The sequence below is a fragment of the Cololabis saira genome, chromosome 9, assembly GCF_033807715.1.
Source record: "Cololabis saira isolate AMF1-May2022 chromosome 9, fColSai1.1, whole genome shotgun sequence".
Lineage (NCBI taxonomy): Eukaryota > Metazoa > Chordata > Actinopteri > Beloniformes > Belonidae > Cololabis > Cololabis saira.
Window position 1 is genome coordinate 1850596 of NC_084595.1, and position 24771 is coordinate 1875366.

General features: G+C 41.2%; 1 protein-coding gene across 1 annotated transcript in view; it reads right to left on the reverse strand.

Moving 5' to 3' along the window:
• LOC133450835 (NACHT, LRR and PYD domains-containing protein 3-like) overlaps positions 1 to 24771 on the reverse strand; it is a 40098-nt gene that overhangs the window by 7576 nt on the left and 7751 nt on the right. Inside the window, exons 4-8 of the mRNA XM_061729740.1 lie at positions 21121 to 21248; positions 20693 to 20924; positions 15092 to 15196; positions 12117 to 13971; positions 7997 to 8173 (exon numbers count right to left, since the gene is read on the reverse strand). Coding sequence (XP_061585724.1) covers positions 7997 to 8173; positions 12117 to 13971; positions 15092 to 15196; positions 20693 to 20924; positions 21121 to 21248 — 2497 coding nt within the window. The remainder of the gene's footprint in view (positions 1 to 7996; positions 8174 to 12116; positions 13972 to 15091; positions 15197 to 20692; positions 20925 to 21120; positions 21249 to 24771) is intronic.

The window sequence follows — 24771 nt, forward strand, 5'->3', positions numbered from 1 at the left end:
GTCTTTTTAATATGTTTCTTAAAACTAAGATTTGGGTCCAAAATGACCCCCAAATATTTAAACTATTAAACATTTTTCACTATGAAACTACCCACCAATATACTGGGACGGACGCTATGGCATTGTTTGTTTGAAAAGTACATTGCAACCGTTTTTTTTCTGTATTCAGTGTAAGACAGGACTTGTTAAGCCACTTCATTGCCTTTTCCATGGCCACCGAGAGTTTCTGAGCGACGACGTTTGCGTCGGTGCCATGCGTGAAGAGAACTGTGTCATCTGCATACATTAGGACTTCCACACCATCACAGATGGAGGGAAAGTCATTAATATACAGACTAAAAAGCAACGGTCCCAGGATAGACCCTTGGGGCACCCCTGAAGTACAGGCTGTGACAGGCGAAATTTTGTTGCTAACTCTCATGTATTGAAAGCGATCCGTGAGGTAAGAATTAATCCAGCTGATGATGTTGGAGGAAAGATTGAAATTTTGTAGTTTCCCTAAGAGCACATAGTGGTTGACCGTGTCAAATGCCTTACGAAGATCCAGGAAAACAGCCCTTACAACTTCCCCCCTGTCAAGACAAGATTTGATAACCTCGAGAAAATAACAACATGCTGTATCGGTGGAATGTTTTGATCGAAACCCAAATTGCATGGGATTTAACAGATTTCCATTGTTGAGGTGCTCAATAAGCTGTTCAGCAACAATTTTCTCCAAAACTTTGGAAACAGAGGGGAGTATACTTATCGGTATGTAGTTATTAATGTCCTTCCTGTTACCTGCTTTAAAGATAGGTGTAATAATCACAGTTTTAAGAGTGGAAGGAACCACACATTCAATCAAAGACTGATTAACTATTTGTGCAATTGGCGCTGCAAAGACTTCTTTGTACGTCTTCAAAAATGAGGAATCCAGAGGTCAAAAGAAGCAGAAGAAAGGTATAAGAAATATAAAAATAAATTAGTATGGATAATAAGAAGACATAAAAAGGAATACTATGGTGATTTACTAAATAAAAATAGAAACAATATAAAGGCTACATGGGGAATAATAAATGGTGTAATAAAAAATGATCAAATAAAATCAGCTCTTCCAAATTATTTTGTGAAAGATAACTATGACATTAATGACAAAACTGAAATAGTAAGCAAGTTTAATGATTTTTTTGTAAACATAGGCCCTAGTCTTGCAGCAAACATACCAACAATAAAAGACAATACAGATGAAAACACAATTAAAGCTGCAAGCAGCGATGAACGGGCCCTCGCACTCACGGCCACCGCCCCCCATAAGCATATCAGAAATGACATCACCCACGACTTCCTATGTCAAACCATCAAAAGTTATAGCAGAAAAAAGGGACAACCAATCAGAAGAAGGGGCGGGGCTAATTAAGGCCAAAGAAGGTCAAGGACTCCATACAGTGTCTGATGACACCACCCACGACTCTCTATGTCAAACCATTCAAAATTTATAGCAGGAAATATAGACAACCAATCAGAAGAAGGGACGGGGCTAATTTTCACTAATTTTGGTCAAGGACTCAATACCGAGTCCCATGACACCACCCACGACTCTTTATGTCAAACCATTCAAAAGTTATGGCAGAGAAAAGTATTCTAGGGGGCGCTGTTGAGCCGTTAGGCCACGCCCATTAATGCAAACCATGAAATATCAAATTTATCGCCAGGCCTGGCTTGCATGCAAAGTTTGATGACTTTTGGAGAACTATCAAATATGGACCAATCAGATGAAGGGGGGGCGCGCTTTTTGGCGTCTAGCGTCACCACGGTAACACTTTTGAAAGAGTGAATGGAGAATGGCTGACTTCCTGTTCGGTTTCGGCCATGGCGCCAAGAGACTTTTCTTTAAGTTGATGACATGATACAGGTGTGTACCGATTTTTGTTCATGTACGTCAAACCGTATTATGGGGCTTGAGGCACAAAGTTTTTTCTGTCTGAACCAATCAGATGAAGGGTGGGCGCGCTTTTTGGCATCTAGCGTTGCCACGGTAACGCTTTTGAAAGAGAAAAGTAATGCGTGGTGTCGGAGGATGGAGACGCACATTTTGATGTATAACACACCTGGGTGCACGTTACGGTTCGGGCCGTATTAACTGCCGAAAGAATGGCATGAATTTCGCCAAAATGTCACGATTAATTCAAAATGGCCGACATCCTGTTCAGTTTCGGGCATGACTCCAAGTTGTGCCATGATACAGGTGTGTACCGATTTTCGTGCATGTACGTCAAACCGTATTGTGGGGCTTGAGGCACAAAGTTTTCCGGGGGGCGCTGTTGAGCCATTTTGCCACGCCCATTAATGCGCCCATTAATTAGGGGGGCAAAAAGGCCCTCCTTTCGTCAGAAGAAAGAAAAAAGAAAGAAGAAAGAAAGAAAGAAAGAAAGAAAGAAAGAAAGAAAGAAAGAAAGAAAGAAAGAAAGAAAGAAAGAAAGAAAGAAAGAAAGAAAGAAAGAAAGAAAGAAAGAAAGAAAGAAAGAAAGAAAGAAAGAAAGAAAAAGAAAGAAAGAAAGAAAGAAAAAATCCTACAGATACAATAGGGCCTTCGCACTGAAGGTGCTCGGGCCCTAATAATGCATAATGTGAATAGCATTTTTCTTGGTAAGGTAGAAAAATAAGAAATACTAAAAAGAGTCACCCCTTCTATTATACATCCGGATCAAACAGGCTTCATTAAAGGTAGAAATCCCTCTACTAATATTCGCAGATTATTAAATATTATAGACTATTCGAGTATCAATAAACAGGAGACTACTATTATATCCTTAGACGCGGAAAAAGCATTTGATAAGGTAAATTGGAAGTTTCTATTGGCAACTTTGCATAAATTTGGATTTGGCGAATCTTTCATTGACTGGATAAAAATATTATACAGCTCTCCCAAGGCACGTGTAAGGACAAATGATCAAATCTCTACAAGTTTTACCTTGCAAAGAGGCACTAGACAGGGTTGCCCTCTCTCTCCCTAATTATTTGCAATATTTATTGAACCTTTAGCAGCAGATATTAGACAAAATCTAAATATTAAAGGTATACAATGCAAAATATTAGAGCACAGAATAAGTCTTTATGCGGATGACGTACTCCTCTTCCTCCAGAACTTACGATCTTCACTATCACAGACAATTGCACTTATAGAGGGATTTTCATCTCTGTCTGATTATTCTATTAATTGGTCTAAATCCACTGTTTTGTGTGTTAACTGCAATTTTAGGAATATAACCAATACTCAATTACAATCAGGGAACATTAGATATTTAGGCATAAACATCTCCCCTAGGCTGTCAGAGTTAATAAAATTAAATCATGTTCAGCTTATAAAGAAAATAGAATATGATCTTTCCAGATGGAGCTCTCTCCCCATTTCGCTCATGGGTAGAATAGCCACCATTAAAATGATGGTTTTACCAAAAGTAAATTATTTTTTCTCAATGATACCATGCAAACCCCCTCTTTCCTGGTTTAAATCGTTGGACTCATATGTATCAAAATTTCTGTGGAAAAATAAAACTCCACGTATTAGTTTAAAGACATTGCAAAAATCCAAAGAATATGGAGGTTTAGAGTTACCTAATTTTCAGTATTACTTCATAGCCAATAAATTACAGTATATTGTAAAATGGTCAAAAGATCATCCTTTAGATAGTCAATGGCTGGACTCAGAGCAAGTGTTTTGTAATGAACTAGAAATCTCAGAGTTACCATTCATTAGTCAAAGTATCAAACATCATCAATGTTTCAAAAGCATTAATATTAGCACAACTTTATCAGCTTGGTGGGAATTTCTTAAAGTAGCTAAAATTTCACTTTTTCCATGTGACCATACACCCATATGGAACAACCCAGACATCGTGAAAAATGATAAAAAGATGGTTAATTTCGTTCAATTGAGAGATCAAGGAATACGGTATTTACAGCACGTAATTGTAGGAGGACAGTTTGTACCTTTCAATACACTTATTGTTCAATACGGAGTTAGCAGGAATACATTTTTAGAGTATCAACAACTTAAGGCCATAATAAATAAAACATACAAAATTAGCCAATTAGACTTACAACTTCCCGCTAAGATAATAAATGTATTGAATCTAAGCACTTTAAAGTTGTTATCAAAACTCTACAGGTTAGTGTCTAAACTGGACGATTCAGTCTCTCTCCCGATCTCCAAGTGGGAGGCGGATCTCTCTCTTAATACCGACCAGTTTTCTTGGTCACAAATATGCTTAAATACGTTTACTATGACTAAAAACCCAAACTTACAACTTATACAGTACAAAGTTCTTCATAGAATACATTATACTGGACAAAGGATGTTCCAGATGGGCTTTGTCACCTCTAATATCTGTTCACAGTGCACAGAGAACACCCCAGATAATTATATGCATGCTTTATGGTTCTGTACACCGGTACAGAGGTTCTGGAAGGAGATTTGTGAGGATTTATCCACATGGATCAACTACAGAATCCCAGTGTGCCCCACGGTATGTAAATTAGGTCACCTGGGAGACACTCAAATAGAACCTAATTGGACACACCGGGTTCTCACTGCCTTATGTATCGCAAAGAAAACCATTCTAGTAAATTGGAAACAAAAATCCAGTTTATGTATCAACCATTTTAGGAATATTTTATCAGATCATATTAGTAGTGAAATAATGTCTGCCTCCACTGAACAACATTCGGGGGGGGGGGGGGTTGCCTCCCCTCTGTGGGTTTGCCGGTGGCCTGGGTTCCGGGCTCTTCCGTGTCGGCCTCTGGTCTCGCGGGTGGCGGGGTTGCTCCCCCACTATAGATACACTTCAGGTGGAGCTTTGTTTGGTTTTTTTACACACACACACACACACACACACACACACACACACACACACACACACACACACACACACACACACACACACACACTCACACACGCACACACACACACACACACACACACACTGGCTTGTTCACCTGCATGCTGGCTCTCTAGTTTTTGGGTTAGGTAGTGGTAGCGATAGCTTAGCTCAGACTGCGATCAGATCTCAAGATTTAGGTCGATTGCTGTTCATGTTTTGGTTGGCTCCGTGCCGGTTTCGTGCTTTGTTTGTGGTCTTTTGTTGCAGATTTCCAGTGTGTTTCCGTGTGTTCCTGCTTCCTGGATTGGCAGAGGATGTCGTCACCCCCCCCCCCCCCCCAAAAAAAAAAAATCACTGGGTTTGTATGTGTATATTTATGTATGTTTACGCATATGTATGCGTATATATGTATATATATTAAATATAGTAATAATGCAGATATATCAATCATTAATATGTGTGCAGACAAGGGAAAAAAAAAAAAAAAAAAAGAGGAAAAATAAGAAATACTGAATATTGTAAAGAGTTGTGCAAGTAAAGGATCTACTGACTGTGCAGATATGGACATGATTGGTTATTGAACCATTTACATATATTTGCAATCTATCATTTTCAACGGGGATATTTCCTGATAATATGAAAACAGCCAAAGTAATTCCACTCTATAAAAATAGTGTTAAACATGTTTTCTCCAACTACAGACCAGTATTCCACTTCCACAATTTTCAAAAATATTAGAGAAATTATTTGTAGTTAGGTTAGATAAATTTATAGACAGATACAATATTAAACATATGGTCAGTATGGATTTAGAACCAATCACTCCACATCAATGGCACTTATGGAATTAACTGAAGAAATTTCCACTGCAATTGAGAGACATTTTTTTGTTGTATTTGTTGTATTTTTGTTGACCTCAAAAAAGCCTTTGATACCATAAATCATACCATACTTCTAAAAAAACTGAGCAAATACGGTATCAGAGGGGTGGCACATCAATGGGTCTCAAGCTACTTAGAGAATAGAAAGCCGTATGTGCAGATAAATTAAGTCAAATCTGAATCACAATTTATTAAGTGTGGCGTTCCTCAGGGCTCGGTTCTTGGGCCAAAACTGTTTATTTTGTATATTAATGATTTTGTTTATGTTTCCAAACTGCTCCAATGTATTTTGTTTGCGGACGACACTACTTTATGTTATTCTGGGGAAGATTTAACACATGTGTTGAATGTGGTTAAAAATGAATTTAAAAGAATAAAAACATGGTTTGAGGTAAATAAATTATCAGTGCATCTTGAAAAAACAAACTTCATGATATTTAGTAACATAAAAAGAGAAACGGACACTTCAATTAATATAGATGGTATTGAAATTAATAGAGTAATGGAAACCAAGTTTTTGGGTGTCATGCTGGATGAGAATTTGAATTGGAAATCACATATCAATTATACAAAGATAAAAATATCAAAAACAATTGCTCTGTTACACAAAGTAAAGGGCTTATTGGACAACAAAGCATTGTACATTTTATATAACACTCTGATTGTTCCATATCTGACCTACTGTGTTGAAGTTTGGGGAAATGCCTGTAAAACATATATTCAATCAATTTTCATTCTGCAAAAAAGAGCCATAATTAGTAGAAAACGACATAGAGATCCAACAAATCCATTATTCCTTCAGTTAAATTTGTTGACATTTCATGAACTAGTAGACTATAGTATTCTGCAAATTATGTTTAAAGCTCATAAAAAAACTTTACCAATCAACATTCGGAAAAGATTTGAAAAAAGAAAAAGCAAGTATAACTTAAAAGGAACAGAGATTTTTATAAAACCAAGATGCAGGACAATATTGATGGAATGTTGTGTTTCTGTGAAAGGAATCAATTTATGGAACAATCTGAACAAAGAAAACAAAGAATCCAAATCAAAGATTACATTCAAAAGAACAATTAAAGCCTGTATGTTAAGGAAATATAATGAAAAATGTTGAGTTTGATTGACATACCCGTAGGCGGTGGTAATTTTATTTTAATGTTATTGTAATTTTATTTTAGTTGTTTTTATTCACTTAGTTGTTGTTTTTTTTATTATTATTTTTAATTTGTGTTATTTGTGAAAGGGGCAGATCAGATAAGATTCTTCTTCTCTCTGCTCCCTTTTCATTCATAAGTTAGGAACATTTGTATTTGTGTTTGTATTGAATTGTTTTGTTTTTTGAATGAAATAAAGAATGAAATGAAATGAAATGAGCCTGCTCCTGGTCCTGGTCCAGGTCCTGCTCAAGGTTTCTTCCTCCTAAAGGGGAGTTTTTCTTGCCACTGTTTGGCTTAAGGCTTTTCTCCCACTAGGGGAGTTTTTACCTGCCATTGTTTATGTAATAATTTCTTGGGGGTTTATGTTTATGTTTATGTTCATATGGAAAGCGTCTAGAGACAACATATGTTGTATTAGACGCTATATAAATAAAATTGAATTTAATTGAGTTGAATGTATTTATATTTAGTTTTACACACTGAAAACCGTAAAAAGACATTATTTGTTGCACCTTATGTCTTGATTTCACCTGGATGAAATGATCCAAACAGACATATTAAGACATGATAGTAAAAACCTAGAAAGAGATGTTTTCCATGTTTAGAGTTTTATATTTGGTAAATTTGTATTTGTTAAAATGAAATGTAATGTTAGTCAAAGGAAGCCTACGTTGGTTTGACTGATTTCATCCACAGTAAGAAGTTATTTAGTAAATGAGCTCTATAACTCATATATTGGACGACTACACATTCATTCTGTCCACTATTGTCTGTCAGACTCTCTCAGTTTATTAACATCTGGATGACATTTCTGAACGTATTAGCTGTAAAGTTAATTCATGTTTGTGAAGATGTTTTATTCTGGATTCAGACACATCTCTGGTTCTTCATTTGTTCCTGTCTGACACATTCACATGTTTAGTTTTGTGTCATAAATCAGAAGAGCAACTTTAAGATGAAACTAAAGCAGAGAAGAAGAACTCAGAGCAGTCAGATGGTCAGTGTGGATCAGTAGAAGATTAGCCTGATGTCTGCAGGTTAGTGTCAACACAACTTTCACATCAGATTCATCTGAACACACAACTAAAACATGTCTGACCTCAGAGTCTCCAGTCTGCAGTCTGGACTCTCCAGAAATCCACTCAGATGTTTCACTCCTGAATCCTGCAGGTTCTGGTTGTGACTCAGGTGCAGATGTTTCAGATGGGAGGGGTTGGACTTCAGAGCTGAGACCAGAGAAGAACAGCTGATCTCTGACAAACTGCAGTTCAGCAACCTGAACAAAAAGTAAAACATGTTCCAGTCTCATCAGAGAAGAGTTTCTTCAAATATCAACTTTGTCATCAGGTCCATGTGGGTCACCACCGTATCTGGACTTTATAAAACAGGTTTTACAGTTTTGTTACATCCATGATGTGGGTTCCTGGTTGTTCCTCTGACATGTTCACCTTTACTGAACATCCTGAGCTTTTCTGGTCCAAGTCTGACACTAGATTAAGATGAAAACACCAACATACACACCAATCCTTTTGATTAGTGTTGATGCTCAAATATTGTTCAAAGCAGCAGTTTAGAGATCAGAAGCTGATCTAGCAACAATTATTAACACCAGAATGGATCTGTGGAGAACTGCTGGACTTTATATCATGTGTCCAGTTTTATATCATTTATGCAGGATTCCTGAGGTTTTTATCATAATGATCCTTGTATGTTATAAAGAGTTAAAATCATGTTTTCTGAGAGCAGAACATATTAAAATACTTTACTTTTAGTAATGTGTCATTTATAATTTGACTTGAGTTGCAAACACCTAATAATTATTTTACAACTGAGTTTATCAGTTAATATCTTACTTTTAGTTAAAGATAAGAATGATTGAATTCTGTATATTTATCAGACTAATTTAACAAATTCTGAAGTCTGTGTGAAACTAAACATCAGGTTCTGTATCGCTTGCACTTGAAAAGTCTTTGCTTGAACAACTAATGATCTGCTTGATTAAAGGACATTTCTGAATTAAACCCACACGGGAGGATCTAAGACACTTCCTGTCAGGACGATCACTTTGACGCTCCACCTGTAGCCGTCAGTCCAACCTGTCCAGGTCTGAGGCCTTGTTTACACGCAGCAACAACGCTGCTGTTTTCATGAGTTTTAGCCGTTCGTTTACAGGAAAACAAAGCTCAAAGTCTCCAAAAACCATCATTCCTGAAAACTCTGGCCAAAGTGGAGATTTTTAAAACCTCTGTCTTCACGTTTGCTTGTAAACGGAGAGAAACAGACAGACTTCAGAACGTCTCATTATGGACAGAAACGTCACCAGCGTCATGTGTAGCAGCTGTGGTTACGGTTTGTTTGGCCGCTGTGATCATGATGGAAGCTGTTAAGTGATAACTGACTTCACTACTGTCTTAATGTGGCTGTTCAGGTCTGAGTCAGAACCACTCCCTGATGGGTTGGATATTTGGTTTTTAGCTTCACTACTTGAAGCTGAATGCCGACATTCACTTGGTTCCAAACGCGATTATGTTTTTATCTTCAATTAACTGAATTAAATCGTGACACATCCAATTTTTAATGCAATCAATGCATTTGATCATTTTTTTTAATTGGATTATAGTCTCTAGGTGAGATGCATATATAGATTGGGGTGTCATCTGCATAGTCATGGTAGCACATTTTTTTCTTTTTCATAATTTGAGCAAGTGAGAGCATGTCAATATTAAACAAAAGAGACCCCAGAATTGAACCTTGAGGAACTCCACATGTTATTTGTGTTAACTCTGATATGTAGTTACCTAAAGACACAAAATATTCTTTGTCTTTTAGATAGGTCTGAAACCAGGTTAGAGCTGTGCTAGAAAGTCCCACCCAGTTCTTCAACCTGTCTATCAAGATGTTCTTGTTGATTGTGTTGAAAGCAGCACTGAGATCCATGAAGACTAAGACCAAAATGTTGCCAGTATTGGAGTGGATATCATTAAGGACCTTTACTACGGCTGTCTCAGTGCTGTGATGTGGCCGGAAACCTGACTGGAACACAACAAAACCGTCATTTAGTGTCAGGACGTTGTACAGGATTTTGAAAAATGCGTTAAATTCAGAATATCAACATTCATACAAGAAAGGCGACTCCACAGCTGCGACACTTGATCTAATGACGGATGATTGGGTTATTGAATAAGTTACGCTGCTATAGTTTTGAATCAACAGCTATTCCACGTGGTAAGAGTTATTTATCTGATAGGAAAAGCAGTGGATACTTTAATGGTAGTGATTCCAAGCTGAGAGCGTGAGCTGTGGGGTTCCCCAAGGGAGGTCTTTGGGTCCGCTTTTATTTTCAATATTCATCAATGATTTACTGTTTATTCTAAATCATGCCACCTTTGCAATGTATGCTGACGATTCAAAAGTTTATACACCGGCAAATGTGCCTACTGATTTAACTGAGATTTGAAGAGTGGAATTAAAATTAACATAAAAATGGATGATAAGAAACAAACGAGTTCTGAATCAGATGAAGAGAAAGTGTAGTGTTTTAGGTCTAAAACATTTATTAAGAAATTACCCTGTGCTGTGCTTTACTACAGGTGATGTAGTGATAGAGAAAGTAACAGAAGTGAAGGTATTAGTGGATGTTGTAGAGTCAAATGTCCTGGAATAGACAAGTTTACCAAACAGTGCAGAGATGGGTAGAGGTACAGCTGTGATTAAACACTGCAGGAAGTTTCTGTCTATCGATTTGATTAAACAGGTGATACACTCATCGGTCTTGTCAAATGTGGATTATTGCTCTGTGATTTGGTCCAGTACAACCAAACGTAACCTGGCCAGGCTGCAGGTAAATCAGAACAAAGCAGCTGGCTGAGTCATTAAGCAACTTTATCAGACCACTGGACGTAATGAATACCCATCCATCCTGGTGAAGTGGAGAATGTAGGAGGCAATATTCATTGATGGGATTAATCAATAAAGTAGTTATGACTAAAACACCAGAAACATTCTACAGAAGATTATCATTTTTGTCCCACACACAGTCACTTGTCGAGGCTAACATCAACAGGTTGTTTTCTGTTGCCTCCACGTAGAAGTAACTTAAAACAGAAGAATCCCAGAGCGATGTTGGTGTGGGGTGAATTACCAGACCTTTGGACTTTAGATAATATGATAACCTTTAAGAAGAAGCTCAAGTTATTTTTGTATACTCAGGAGAATAAATGGACTGTTATGAATTGAGCTATTAATATGTTTATTGTGTTGACACTGTTTCCTTTTCATCTATTTATTTTGTGTTTGTGTGTAGTTTTGCTGAAGGGGGTGGGGTGTTAAAATGTGGACAACACATGATCGTTTGTTCTATCTCACACTGTCCAGAAAGTTGTTGTGTTGTTGAAAAATGGAATGGAATAAATTGAGCTATTCATTTGATTTTTCTTAATATTTTGTTTGAGAGTGTGATGAGAAAATGTAAATCCTGACTTTCAAAAGAGGAAATGTAGATTCATAATGCCATTGTGCTGATTATAATGTTTTTTTTTACTTTTAGGAGGTGTCCTAGTGTCTGTTGTCTCTGAGTTGTGAGCATGTATGTTTATGTATTTTAATTAATGATAATGTTGTAATTAAGCTGATGATTCTGACGAGACCCCAGAGAAACTGCTGTGAAAGGTCAGCAGCTAACGGGGATCTAATAAAACAACCAAACAAACAGTTGTAACGGTCACCAGTTGGACACTTGGTGGATTCTGACCTGAGAGACTCCAGGTGACAGTGTGGACTCTCCAGTCCAGGACACAGCTGCTCCAGTCCAGAATCCTGCAGGTCGTTGTTACTCAGATCCAGTTCTGTCAGACTGGAGGACTGAGAGCTGAGAACTGAGGACAGAAGTGGACAGATGTTCCCTGAGAGGTTACAGCCACTCAACCTACAGAGAAGATTAAAGAGCGATTATGAGATTATTTAAAAGTTGATTATGTCATTTAACAAAGAAATGTAGGATATAATATCAATGAATGCTGATTATTTCAAATAATAATCAATAAATATTGATCATAGTTATCATTAAATTTCTCTTGTCTACATGTAAAGTTTCCTGAGATGAACCATTGAGGAGAACTGGTCCCACATGAACCTGAATTTAGTTGAACAGTGAATTTAACTGGTTTCCTCCAAGAACATGTGATTGCAACTAAAACAGATGTGTCCGTGTTCGTCCTTACACAGCTTTCTTGGAGGCTTTGAACACCGGCAGCAGCCTCCGTAGAGCCTCCTCTGAACGTGAGAACTTCTTCAGGTCAAACTCCTCCAGATCTTCTCCTGATGACATTAAGATGAAGACCAGAGCCGACGACTGGGCAGGAGACAGTTTATCTCTGGAGAGACGTCCAGACCTCAGGGACTGTTGGACCTCCTCCACCAGAGAACCATCGTTCAGTTCATTCAGACAGTGGAACAGGTTGATGCTTCTCTCTGTAGACAGATCCTCACTGATTTTCTTCTTGATGTATTCAACTGTTCCCTGATTGTTCTGTGAACTTCTTTGTTTTGGTTCCAACAGACGTTGTAGGAGGTTCTGATTGTTCTGTGAACTTCTTTGTTTTGGTTCCACCAAACCTCGTAGGAGGTTCTGATTGGTCTCCAGTGAAAGACCCAGGAGGAAGCGCAGGAACAAGTCCAGGTGTCCGTTTGGACTCTGTAAGGCCTTGTCCACAGCACTCTGGTAGAGGTCAGGCACGGCTCTTGTTTTAAACCACCATCCGAAGAACCACTTTTGTTCCTCCAGCAGGTTGCCTCCAGACTTGATGAAGGTCTGATGGACATGAAGAGCAGCCAGAAACTCCTGAACACTCAGATGGATGAAGCAGAAGACCTGGTTCTGGTACAGGTTGCACTCCTTTATAAAGATCTGGGTGAACACACCTGAGTACACTGAAGCCTCTCTGACATCGATGCCACACTCTCTCAGGTCTGGTTCATAGAAGATCAGGTTTCCTTTCTGCAGCTGCTCAAAAGCCAGTTTTCCCAGAGACTCCACCATCTTCCTGCTCTCTGGACTCCAGTGTGGATCCGTCGCAGCTCCTCCGTCATACTTGACCTTCTTCAGTTTGGCCTGGACCACCAGGAAGTGGATGTACATCTCAGTCAGGGTCTTGGGCAGCCCCCCTCCCTCTCTGGTTTCCAGGACGTTCTCCAGGACGTTCTCCAGGACGTTCTCCAGGACGTTCTCCAGGACCGTAGCAGTGATCCAGCAGAAGACTGGGATGTGGCACATGATGTGGAGGCTCCGTGATGTCTTGATGTGGGAGATGATCTTGCTGGTCTGCTCCTCATCTCTGAACCTCTTCCTGAAATATTCCTCCTTCTGGGGGTTAGTGAACCCTCTGACCTCCGTCACCATGGTGACACACTCAGGAGGGATCTGATTGGCTGCTGCGGGTCGTGTGGTGATCCAGAGATGAGCAGAAGGAAGCAGGTTCCCCATGATGAGGTTTGTCAGCAGCACGTCCACTGAGGTGGACTCTGTAACATCAGTCATGTCCTCATTGTTGTGGAAGTCCAGAGGAAGTCGACTCTCATCCAGACCGTCAAAGATGAACGCGACCTTGATCCCTTTAAAGCTGCAGATTCCTTTGGTTTCAGTGAAGAATCGATGAACTAGTTCCACCAAGCTGAACTTTCTCTCTCTCAGCACATTCAGCTGTCTGAAGGTGAATGGAAGCAGGAACTGGATGTCCTGGTTGGTTCTGCCTTCAGCCCAGTTCAGACTGAACTTTTGTGTTAGGAATGTTTTCCCGATGCCGGCCACTCCCTTTGTCATCACCGTTCTGATTCGTTTATCTCTTCCAGGTGGGGGTTTAAAGATGTCTTCCTGTCTGATGGCTGTTTCTGCTCTGTCTGGTTTCCTGGAAGCTGCTTCAATCTGTCTGACTTCATGTTCTTTGTTGACTTCTCCATTCCCTCCCTCTGTGATGTAGAGCTCCGTGTAGATCTGATCCAGAAGGGTTGTCTCTCCTGCTTTAGCAATCCCCTCAGACACATGCTGGTTCTTGTTCTTCAGCTTAGACTTTAACATATCTTAATGAAAGAACGTAAAGACAGAGATTTAGTGTTTCATGAACTTCACTCAACAACTTAATTCTAAAAACAATCAAGATCTGAACATCCGCTGATCAGCTGTAACTTTACGCCGAGCTTTCCAATATTGAGTTAATTGCTTTTACAACACCTCTGAACATTCAGGACGTGGAAGTGACAAGAACTTCTGGGTTTCTAGTACCAAAATGTTAGCAGGAGAGCCATGATGGGTTGTGGGTTGAAGTGGAAAGTCCAGGTTTAAGACTTGGAGTGGAATTGGTCCCCACAGTTGCTATCAGAGCACATCAGGTTGGTAGCTCAGAAGTCTGGAGGATGGAGGAACACCTCAGATCCTTAATTGTGTTCTTAGACACCTTCCTAAGCAAGGTGTGACCAGAGACTTGTCTGCAGTAATGCGTAGGTGGGTGTTAATATAAATGTAAATAAAAACTGGTCAAATCTGCCTCAGCATCGCCATTTCAGGTGTTTTTACCCAAATAACATATGAACATTCCTGACAGTTCTGCAGCTCCATCAGCATTTGATTAGCATACAGTAGATGTGTTTACAGTCCAAAATCGTGGAGATCAAGTAAGGGAAGAAAGTGGGAGATGGTTTGGACACATAAAGAGGAGGAATGGTAAATTCATGAGTAGAAATATGCTGGAGATGGAGCTTGTGGGCTGGAGACAAGCGACTATTCCCTTGTCTTCCCAGAGAAAAATACCTTTTCCACTCCAAATTGTTTCTACGAAGTTGCCGCACTACTGTCCAACTTTTTATGCGAAAAGGAAAAAAGAAAGCAAACAAAGATTTGTCAGGTTCTCAAGCCAAGTAGTTAGAGAAACCGGCTGACCGGACCAAATGTTTGAGAACAAATGTGGAAAGTTCGTACTGAATATGTGTTTTCCTTTGTTGGTCAAAGTGTTGTAAAAGTGTTCCTGTCCATCCTTATCGCGTTTACAAAGTCCAAAGGTGCACATACAGCCGTGAGTTTCTGTTTGGCATAGGCAGAACCAACCAGGCTAGCAGCTAAACTACACAAGCAAGCAAATTCCCACCTCATTTTGGCCAACGTGCACTCCTTGGACAACAAATGACACTACATCAGACTACAAACTGGACCAGCTGGGACTCAGCACCTCGCTGTGCAACTGGCTCCTGGACTTCCTGACCAGGAGACCACAGGCAGTACGGGTCGCCAGCAACACATCCAGCACCGTCACTGTGAACACGTGGGCGCCCAAAGGATGTGTTTTTAGCCCCCTCGTCTTCACCCTGTTCACCCATGACTGCACAGCGAGATACAACTCCAACCTCCTCATCAAGTTTGCAGATGACACGACTTTGGTGGGTCTCATCAGCAACGGGTACGAAACGGACTACAGGAGTGAGGTCGTGCATTGCTGCAACCTCATTCCACCTACATCCCCCCATCTTTTTTTTTTTTTTTTTTTTTTGTTTTGTTTCTTTTCTCAAGTCCGCAGTCCCATACACCACACACTTTATACCTCTACTCTGCACCTTAGGAGTTATGTTTTCTGCTTAACAGAAACATGGTTACAGGAGGAAGAGTATGTTAGTTTGAATGAATCGACTCTGCCCGGCTATTTTAATCATCACATTCCTAGAAACACGGGCCGAGGCGGAGGAGTCGCAGCAATTTATAACTCCAGTCTCCAAACAAAAACTGAACCTAAGTGCAATTATAATACATTTGAAACCCTCACGCTTAGTCTGAAATTTCCGAGCTGGAAATCAGAGAAGCCAGTTGTGTTAGTGGTAGTGTACCGGCCCCCTGCTGGTGCTTATCTAGAGTTTTTGTCTGAATTTTCAGATTTCCTTTCTGGATTATTGATCAGTACAGATACATTCATCATAGTGGGTGATTTTAATATTCATATGGATGTTGAAAGTGATAATCTTAATTAGCTTTCAATTCTCTTCTAGAATCAATGGGTATATGACAAAAAGTGGACAAACCGACGCACTGTTTTGATCATACTCTCGATCTCGTTCTCACCTACGGTGTTGAAACTCATGATCTGTTGGGGGCACCTGTAAACTCCCTTTTATCCGACCATTATTTAATAACGTTTGAATTTAATATTGTCGATGTTGAAGTGCAAAATAGGAGGTATTATTTTAGCAGATGTTTGTCTGATGAAGCTATTGCTAAATTTAAGGAGGCCATAGCTCATCTTGCGACAGTGGAAAATAGTGAAGCCTCTACTGAAGCAATAGAGGCCAGTGACCCGGGTTCTACCTCTGATGTTGATGTTGATTTTCTTGTTAGTAACACTGCTGATCTGTTGCATTCAGCTTTAGATGAAGTTGCTCCTTTGAAAAGGAGGGTTTCGAGCCACAGGAGCTTAACTCCCTGGTATAATTCAAATATTCACATGTTGAAACAAAGCGTGCGTAAAATGGAAAGGAAGTGGTACTCTTGTAAGTCTGTAGACTCCTATCGTGAATGGAAAGATATTATAATAGTATATAAAAAAGACATTCGCAAAGCCAGAACAGCTTATTATTCAACGTTGATAGAGGATAACAAAAGTAACCCACGTTTTCTGTTCAGCACTGTAGCCAGGCTGACAAAGAGTCACAACTCTGTTGAGCCGTGCATTCCTGCAGCTCTCAGTAGTGAGGACTTTATGAGCTTCTTTAACAGTAAAATCGCGAGAATTAGAGAAGAAATCAACCAGCCGGTTGTAGGTGTTTCTTCAGCTTTAGCGACTTCCCTAGGCTCTGACTTGCCTCTAGACTGTTTTGATCCTATAGACCTCCCTGAGCTGACTTCACTCGTTAAAAGAGCTAAGTCAACCACATGTATGTTAGACCCCATCCCGACTCCAATATTCAAATATGTTTTTTCTCTTATTGGTACGACAATACTGGACCAAATTAACCTATCCCTAAGTTTAGGATATGTACCACAGGTTTTCAAAGTGTCAGTATTTAAACCTTTACTTAAAAAACCTTCCCTTGACCCAGACACCTTAGCTAATTATAGGCCAATTTCCAACCTTCGATTTGTATCTAAAATTCTGGAAAAGGCAGTTTAAATCCAGTTATGTGACTATTTGTATAGAAATGATCTGTTTGAAGTCTTTCAGTCAGGGTTCAGAATCTATCATAGCACAGAGACAGCACTGGTTCCAGTCACCAATGACCTTCTTATGGCCTCAGATAAGGGATTAGTTTCCATACTGGTTCTAGTGGACCTCAGATAAGGGATTAGTGTCCATACTGGTTCTACTGGACCTCAGATAAGGGATTAGTGTCCATACTGGTTCTACTGGACCTCAGTGCTGCTTTTGACACTATAGATCATGGCATTTTACTGCACAGGTTAGAGCACGTTGTTGGGATTAAAGGGACAGCTCTATGTTGGTTTAAATCATACCTATCTGACAGGTTCCAGTTTGTTCATGTACATGAGGTTTCTTCAGAACAGTCAAGGGTCTGTTATGGTGTTCCGCAGGGTTCAGTGCTAGGGCCAATCTTGTTCAGTTTATACATGCAGCCATTGGGAAGTATAATCCAGAATCACGGCATACACTTTCATTGTTATGCTGATGATACGCAGCTCTATTTGTCTATGAAGCCGGATGAAACAGAACCGTTAGTTAAACTTCAGGCATGTCTTAGGGACATCAAGGACTGGATGTCCAGAAATTTCTTGCTTCGAAATTCAGATAAAACAGAGGTTATCATTCTTGGTCCAGAGCATCTTAGGAAGGGATTAGATGGTGTTGCGATGGCTTCCAGTGCAACTGTGAGAAACCTTGGTGTTATTTTCCATCAGGATTTGTCGTTTAAACCATATGTTAATCAGGTTTGTAAAATAGCGTTTTTCCATCTCGGTAATATTGCAAAAATTAGAAACATCCTCTCGCAGAGTGATGCAGAAAAACTAGTTCATGCGTTTGTATCTTCTAGACTGGATTACTGTAATGTTTTGTTAGCAGGATGTCCAAGTAATTTGCTGAATAGGCTCCAGCTGATCCAGAATGCAGCAGCACGAGTGCTGACAGGAATCAGCAGGAGAGACCACGTCTCTCCAGTGTTAGCGTCGCTCCAGTGGCTACCTGTAAAATTCAGAATCCAATTTAAAATTGTATTAATTGCATATAAAGCCCAACACGGCTTAGCTCCGCAGTATTTACAAGATTTGATAGTGCCTTATGTTCCTGGCAGAGCTCTCCGCTCTCAGGGCCCGATTTACTAAGATCCTAAATAAAGAGTACTAAATTGCGTGTGCACTGAAAAAGTTTGCGCATGCTGTTGTTGCGTGGTTTGCGGGTGATCAACTAAGATTGCGTGCGCAATTGATAACATGTGCAAACTGTAGTATTTAAATGAGGTGTTGCGTCTTACGGTTTGCGAGCGCAAACTTTGCGCCATGGAGAGTCTGGATGAATCCGTGTATCATTCGTTCTTTCCATTTTCAATTGCCAATCAAAAACCAAAACATGAAAAAGTGACTGGTTATGTTGTTATTAGTTTTTTATTATAACACAAAAAACGGAAAAACAGCTGGTTTTTCATATTTCAATTTTAGGCACAGATCAAAAATACGAAATCGAAAAACGGGCCACAGGACTGAATTTGATTTTAATATTTAATTGGTCGGGTTTACGTGACCCCGCGGTGCTCGGCATGATCTGAGGAGAAAAAGACAATCAGACACAGAGCTGGAGAGCGCTTTGATTCAATCTATTTATGAGTTAAGTTTTTATTCAGATGTCCACAGTATATTGCAAATATTATATATTATATAGCAAACACTGACAGTAAATGTGTGACAGACGGGGCCATCATATGGCCGAAAGAAGAGAAGAGAAGTGTTCAGAACAGCGCACAGAGCGCACACTAAAGGCTGATTTATGGTTCCGCGTTACACTAACGCAGAACCGACGGCGTAGGCTACGCAGCGACGCACACCGCACCGCGACCCTACGCCGAAGGCTACGCCATCGATTTAACGCAGAACCATAATTCAGGCGAAGCTGCAGTCTGTCTGCGCTGATCCTGACACACCGGGTCGGAGCGGATTTGGTCATGATGTTTAACCTGTGTTTTGTGATTAATAAGCACGGGTTTTAATTAATTGTAATTTACGAAGGATGATTTCACGTTCAAAAAGATAAATAATCAATAAAATACAAAGTTTTGGCACAAAGGCTTGGCCTGCTTGTGGGCGAGTGGAGGGGGGCACAATAAGAGAAGGTGGCAAGATATAAGGCGAAGAACTAAAGAAAAAGTGGCCTTTAATAAAACTTGTGCAACCATTTTTAAAATAGCATGCAGCAGAATAAAGACTCTCTCTCTGCGTATTATTTGATTTTGGATGTCGCCTCCTTGCCACAATAACAGCAGCAGCAGATTAGCACCTTCCTTTCCAACTTATTAAATACAGATGCAATCACAATACGCGCAACGACTTTCAGGCTTGGTAAATCTCATTGTGTGTGGTAAATTAACCTATTTGCATCTTCCCCTCCCAGTATTTAGCGCTCTCTGGCGGTTACGCCCCATATTGATTATTCATCAGGGCAAAAGTACTAAATGGATTGCGTGCACTATTCTGCGGATTTCAGAGACGCAGTCGTCTTTGCACGCCGTTAGTAGATCAGCTCGCACATTGGTTTGCGGGTGCTGTCAAGTTTGCACAGGTTTTTACGCATGCAAACCTTTAGTAAATCAGGCCCTCAGAGTCCAGGTTTACTCGTAGTTCCTAGAGTATCTAAATGTAGATTTGGAGGGCGGGCGTTCTGCTATCAGGCACCATTACTATGGAACCAACTTCGAATCTGGGTCAAGGAGGCTGACACCACCTCCACCTTTAAAACTAAACTTAAAACCTTTCTGTTTAGTAAAGCCTATAGTTAGTGTTTAGTAAACCTCTAGCTGGTGTTGGTAAATCTCTAGGTAGTGTAAACTCTAGTGTGTTAGAGTCAGTAGTCATAGTTGCAGCTATAGAACAAGACTATAATAGTTAGTCTCAAATATAGCTTGGTGGTAGATATGCTGCTATAGGCCTATGCTGCAGGGGGGACCGACATGATCCACTGGGCGGTGCCTCTCACCCTTCTTCTCCTCTCCTTTTCCCTTCCTCTCTTCTCCATTACCATTTTTATTTATTATAAATATCTCATAACTATCATTTTTGTCCATCGTTCCTGTAGTTTCTTGTGCCGGCCCCCCTTTTTTTTCTTCTGTGCATGTTTGCAGGCTGGAGCCTCGGGAGCTGCGTTCTGGCCTGCGGTCCCGGTCCCCCAACTAAAATAAACTAAACTAAACCATGTGGACCAGACAACAGTAGTGAGGTTAGCCACCATGTGGTGCATACACAACAATCTCTCTGAATGTGGACAAGAGAGATTGTTGTGGACTTCAGGAGAGCTCACTCCCAGCACTTGTTTCTTGTTGCTCTTGTTTCTATCAATGGTGCAGAACCAAGTTCCTGGGTGTGCACGTCACCTCTCCTGGGACACCAACACGGCATCACGGCCACGAAGGCTCAAGAGCGCCTCTACTTCCTCCTGAAACTGAGGAAAGCCAGAGCCCCATCAGGGACTGGGACCATTTACCTGTTACATCAGCTGGAGAGACTGGAATGAAATGAAACATATTATTATCAGTTATTGTTTAAACAGGATAAAATCTTCATAGTAAGATGGTTTTTGTGTTTTTTTACTTCTCTACAACATACCTTTATCACTTTTGATCTTCTTTAGAATCGTCTCGGCCACCTCTTTGGTCTTTGAGGAGTACCTCTCCATCATCACATTTACTGTGTCCAATATGTCCGCCTTTTCCAGATAACACAGTTCGATCGGTTTGAAACCATCCTCTGATTCTTTTGCGTCATTCAGGAAATCCTTGAATTCCTTCAGCTCACTGGATTTCAAATTCCTCAAAGTGCCCTTCAACCACTTTTTTACCTTAAAGAAAGAAATCATCATAAATTAAGTTTTAAAATCTGAATTATTGACAGAGAATCAGATGGACTTGAACAAACTCAGGAACATCCAGAAATCTGAAATGGGTTACAGACGAGTGTTTCCCAACTCTGGCCCTCAAGGGTCGCTGCCCTGCATGTTTTAGATGTTTCCTGCTCCAACAGGCACACGTTTGGACCTGCAGGTCTTCTTGGCAGGAGAAGACTCCAGCCAACCTAATAAAACCAAAGATGAGTCTGGCAGTCAGCTGGACCAGTGACCCTGTTGCGTCCAGTCTGGTAGCAATGGGCTTCCGATCGTCTACATCTATGTCATATCACAACACAACAGCTCTTGTGCCAACTGACATGCATGATGGAGACGCTCCTGGAAACTACTGACATAATGTAGCACATTGTGCTCAGTGTGAGATGTTTCCGTCCACCATTTTCCCTTGAGAAGCTGAAGAGGACGACCCACCACACAACCAAATACTAAAGCTGCAGGACTAAATCCAAGAGATCCCTGTGCGGTCTCTCTGATGGCAAAGAGCAAAAGTGGAAATCCCTCATCCCTCTCAAGATAGACCTGGACAACATAGACTTTAAAGGATGATGAAATCATTCCCCCAAGACTCGGAGTGACAAGGACTCGATGTTTGATGCAAATACTATGAAACTTCTCTGATGATTTGAGTGAACTGCTGTCTGTGATCTGTGCTGATTTAACCGTGGAATCATTTGTTGTGCGACTTCATGTGGTCATGTGAACTCTTATGAATGTTTATGAACATTTTGTGAATGTGTGTATTCAACTTTAATACCGGCTCGAAATCAGCTTTAATGTGCCTCCTAAAATGGCCGCCTTGTCCCCGAAAACTACAAGACCAAGCGTGCGGTTTGGACTGAAAGCTCGGACCGAAAGAACCCCGGGCAGAAACCCTGATCAGCACCCGGAGACCCAGAGGAGGCGTGAGGTTTTTGAGTCCTGAGTTGATCAGTGTAATCTAGAGCAGTTCAGAGCTAAATTTATGTTTGATGAAAATACTTCGCCAGTTGATCACGGTTTAAACACCGTGATCCTGTCTGATTGCACGTGGTGTGACGAGGACGCCGCCATCTTTAAATACCACGTGCAGCCAAGTCGTTTTGAAACACAGAATATCGGAAGTTTTATATCACGTGTTTACTGTTTTGATTTTATTTTTCCATTCATGCAGTTAAGGTTTCATTTGTATTATTGTTGTTGTTGTTTTATTCTTAGTAGTGATGATTTTATGTTTATCGTAGTGTACCATCATGATTTATTTGGGGTATCGCTTTTACATCTACTTGGTACCCGTATGTAAATAAATTCTGATTGATTTTAATGAGAAGTCGTTTGTGTTGTTTTGCACAAATCCTGGTCACAATGGCTGTTTGACAAAGCTAGTGCCAAACTGTGCCTTCAACCGTTATTATGTAAGTGATAAAAGTAAGATTTTTTATTCTGCAGAATAATATCTATTTTTGAGACTGATTTTCGCTGTGAAAGTTATCATTTTTCCTAGAAATCTAGGTGGTGCCACGAGGATTAAATCATTTTGATAATTCAATTTGATAAATAGTCTACTTTATTAATTATTAATAATTGTTGAATAAAATTATTAATAACCTTTTGATAACTGGAAAAGCACCCCTATGTGGCACAACACATTGTTGGTGATTTTAACATCCATGTGGACAATCCTCAGGACATGTGGACAACCCTCAGGACATGTGGACAATCCTCAGGACATGTGGACAACCCTCAGGACATGTGGACAACCCTCAGGACAACCCTCACGACATGTGGACAACCCTCAGGACAATCCTCAGGACATATGGACAACCCTCAGGACATGTGGACAACCCTCAGAACATGTGGACAATCCTTAGGACATGTGGACAACCCTCAGAACATGTGGACAATCCTTAGGACATGTGGACAATCCTCAAGACATGTGGACAATCCTCAGGACAATCCTCAGGACAACCCTCAGGACATGTGGACAACCCTCAGGACATGTGGACAATCCTCAGGACAACCCTCAGGACAACCTTCAGGACAATCCTCAGGACATGTGGACAACCCTCAGGACATTTGGACAACCCTCAGGACAACCCTCAGGACATGTGGACAACCCTCAGGACAACCCTCAGGACATGTGGACAACCCTCAGGACATGTGGACAATCCTCAGGACAACCCTCAGGACAACCCTCAGGACAACCCTCGGGACATGTGGACAACCCTTAGGACAATTCTCAGGACATGTGGACAACCCTCAGGACATGTGGACAATCCTCAGGACATGTGGACAACCCTCAGGACAATCCACAGGACATGTGGACAACCCTCAGGACAATCCACAGGACATGTGGACAGCCCTCAGAACATGTGGACAATCCTCAGGACATGTGGACAACCCTCAGGACAACCCTCAGGACATGTGGACAACCCTCAGAACATGTGGACAACCCTCAGGACATGTGGACAACCCTCAGGACATGTGGACAACCCTCAGGACATGAGGACAATTCTCAGGACATGTGGACAATTCTCAGGACAATCCACAGGACATGTGGACAACCCTCAGGACATGAAGACAATCCTCAGGACATGTGGACAATTCTCAGGACATGTGGACAACCCTCAGGACATGTGGACAACCCTCAGGACATGAGGACAATCCTCAGGACATGTGGACAATTCTCAGGACATGTGGACAACCCTCAGGACATGTGAACAACCCTCAGGACATGTGGACCATCCTCAGGACAACCCTCAGGACATGTGGACAACCCTCAGGACATGTGGACAACCCTCAGGACATGTGGACAACCCTCAGGACATGTGGACAATCCTCAGGACAACCCTCAGGACAACCCTCAGGACATGTGGACAATCCTCAGGACATGTGGACAACCCTCAGGACATGTGGACAACCCTCAGGACAATCCTCAGGACATGTGGACAATCCTCAGGACAACCCTCAGGACATGTGGACAACCCTCAGGACATGTGGACAACCCTCAGGACATGTGGACAACCCTCAGGACATGTGGACAACCCTCAGGACAATCCTCAGGACTTGTGGACAATCCTCAGGACATGTGGACAACCCTCAGGACAATCCTCAGGACAACCTTCAGGACAACCCTCAGGACTTGTGGACAACCCTCAGGACAACCCTCAGGACATGTGGACAACACTCAGGACAATCCTCAGGACATGTGGACAACCCTCAGGACAACCCTCAGGACATGTGGACAACCCTCAGGACAACCCTCAGGACATGTGGACAACCCTCAGGACAACCTCAGGACATGTGGACAACCCTCATGACATGTGGACAACCCTCAGGACAATCCTCAGGACATGTGGACAACCCTCAGGACAACCCTCAGGACAACCCTCAGGACATGTGGACAACCCTCAGGACAACCCTCAGGACATGTGGACAACCCTCAGGACAACCCTCAGGACAACCCTCAGGACAACCCTCAGGACAACCCTCAGGACATGTGGACGACCCTCAGGACAACCCTCAGGACATGTGGACAACCCTCAGGACAACCCTCAGAACATGTGGACAACCCTCAGGACAACCCTCAGGACAACCCTCAGGACAACCCTCAGGACAACCCTCAGGACATGTGGACGACCCTCAGGACATGTGGACAACCCTCAGGACAACCCTCAGGACATGTGGACAACCCTCAGGACAACCCTCAGGACAACCCTCAGGACATGTGGACAACCCTCAGGACAACCCTCAGGACATGTGGACAACCCTCAGGACAACCCTCAGGACAACCCTCAGGACAACC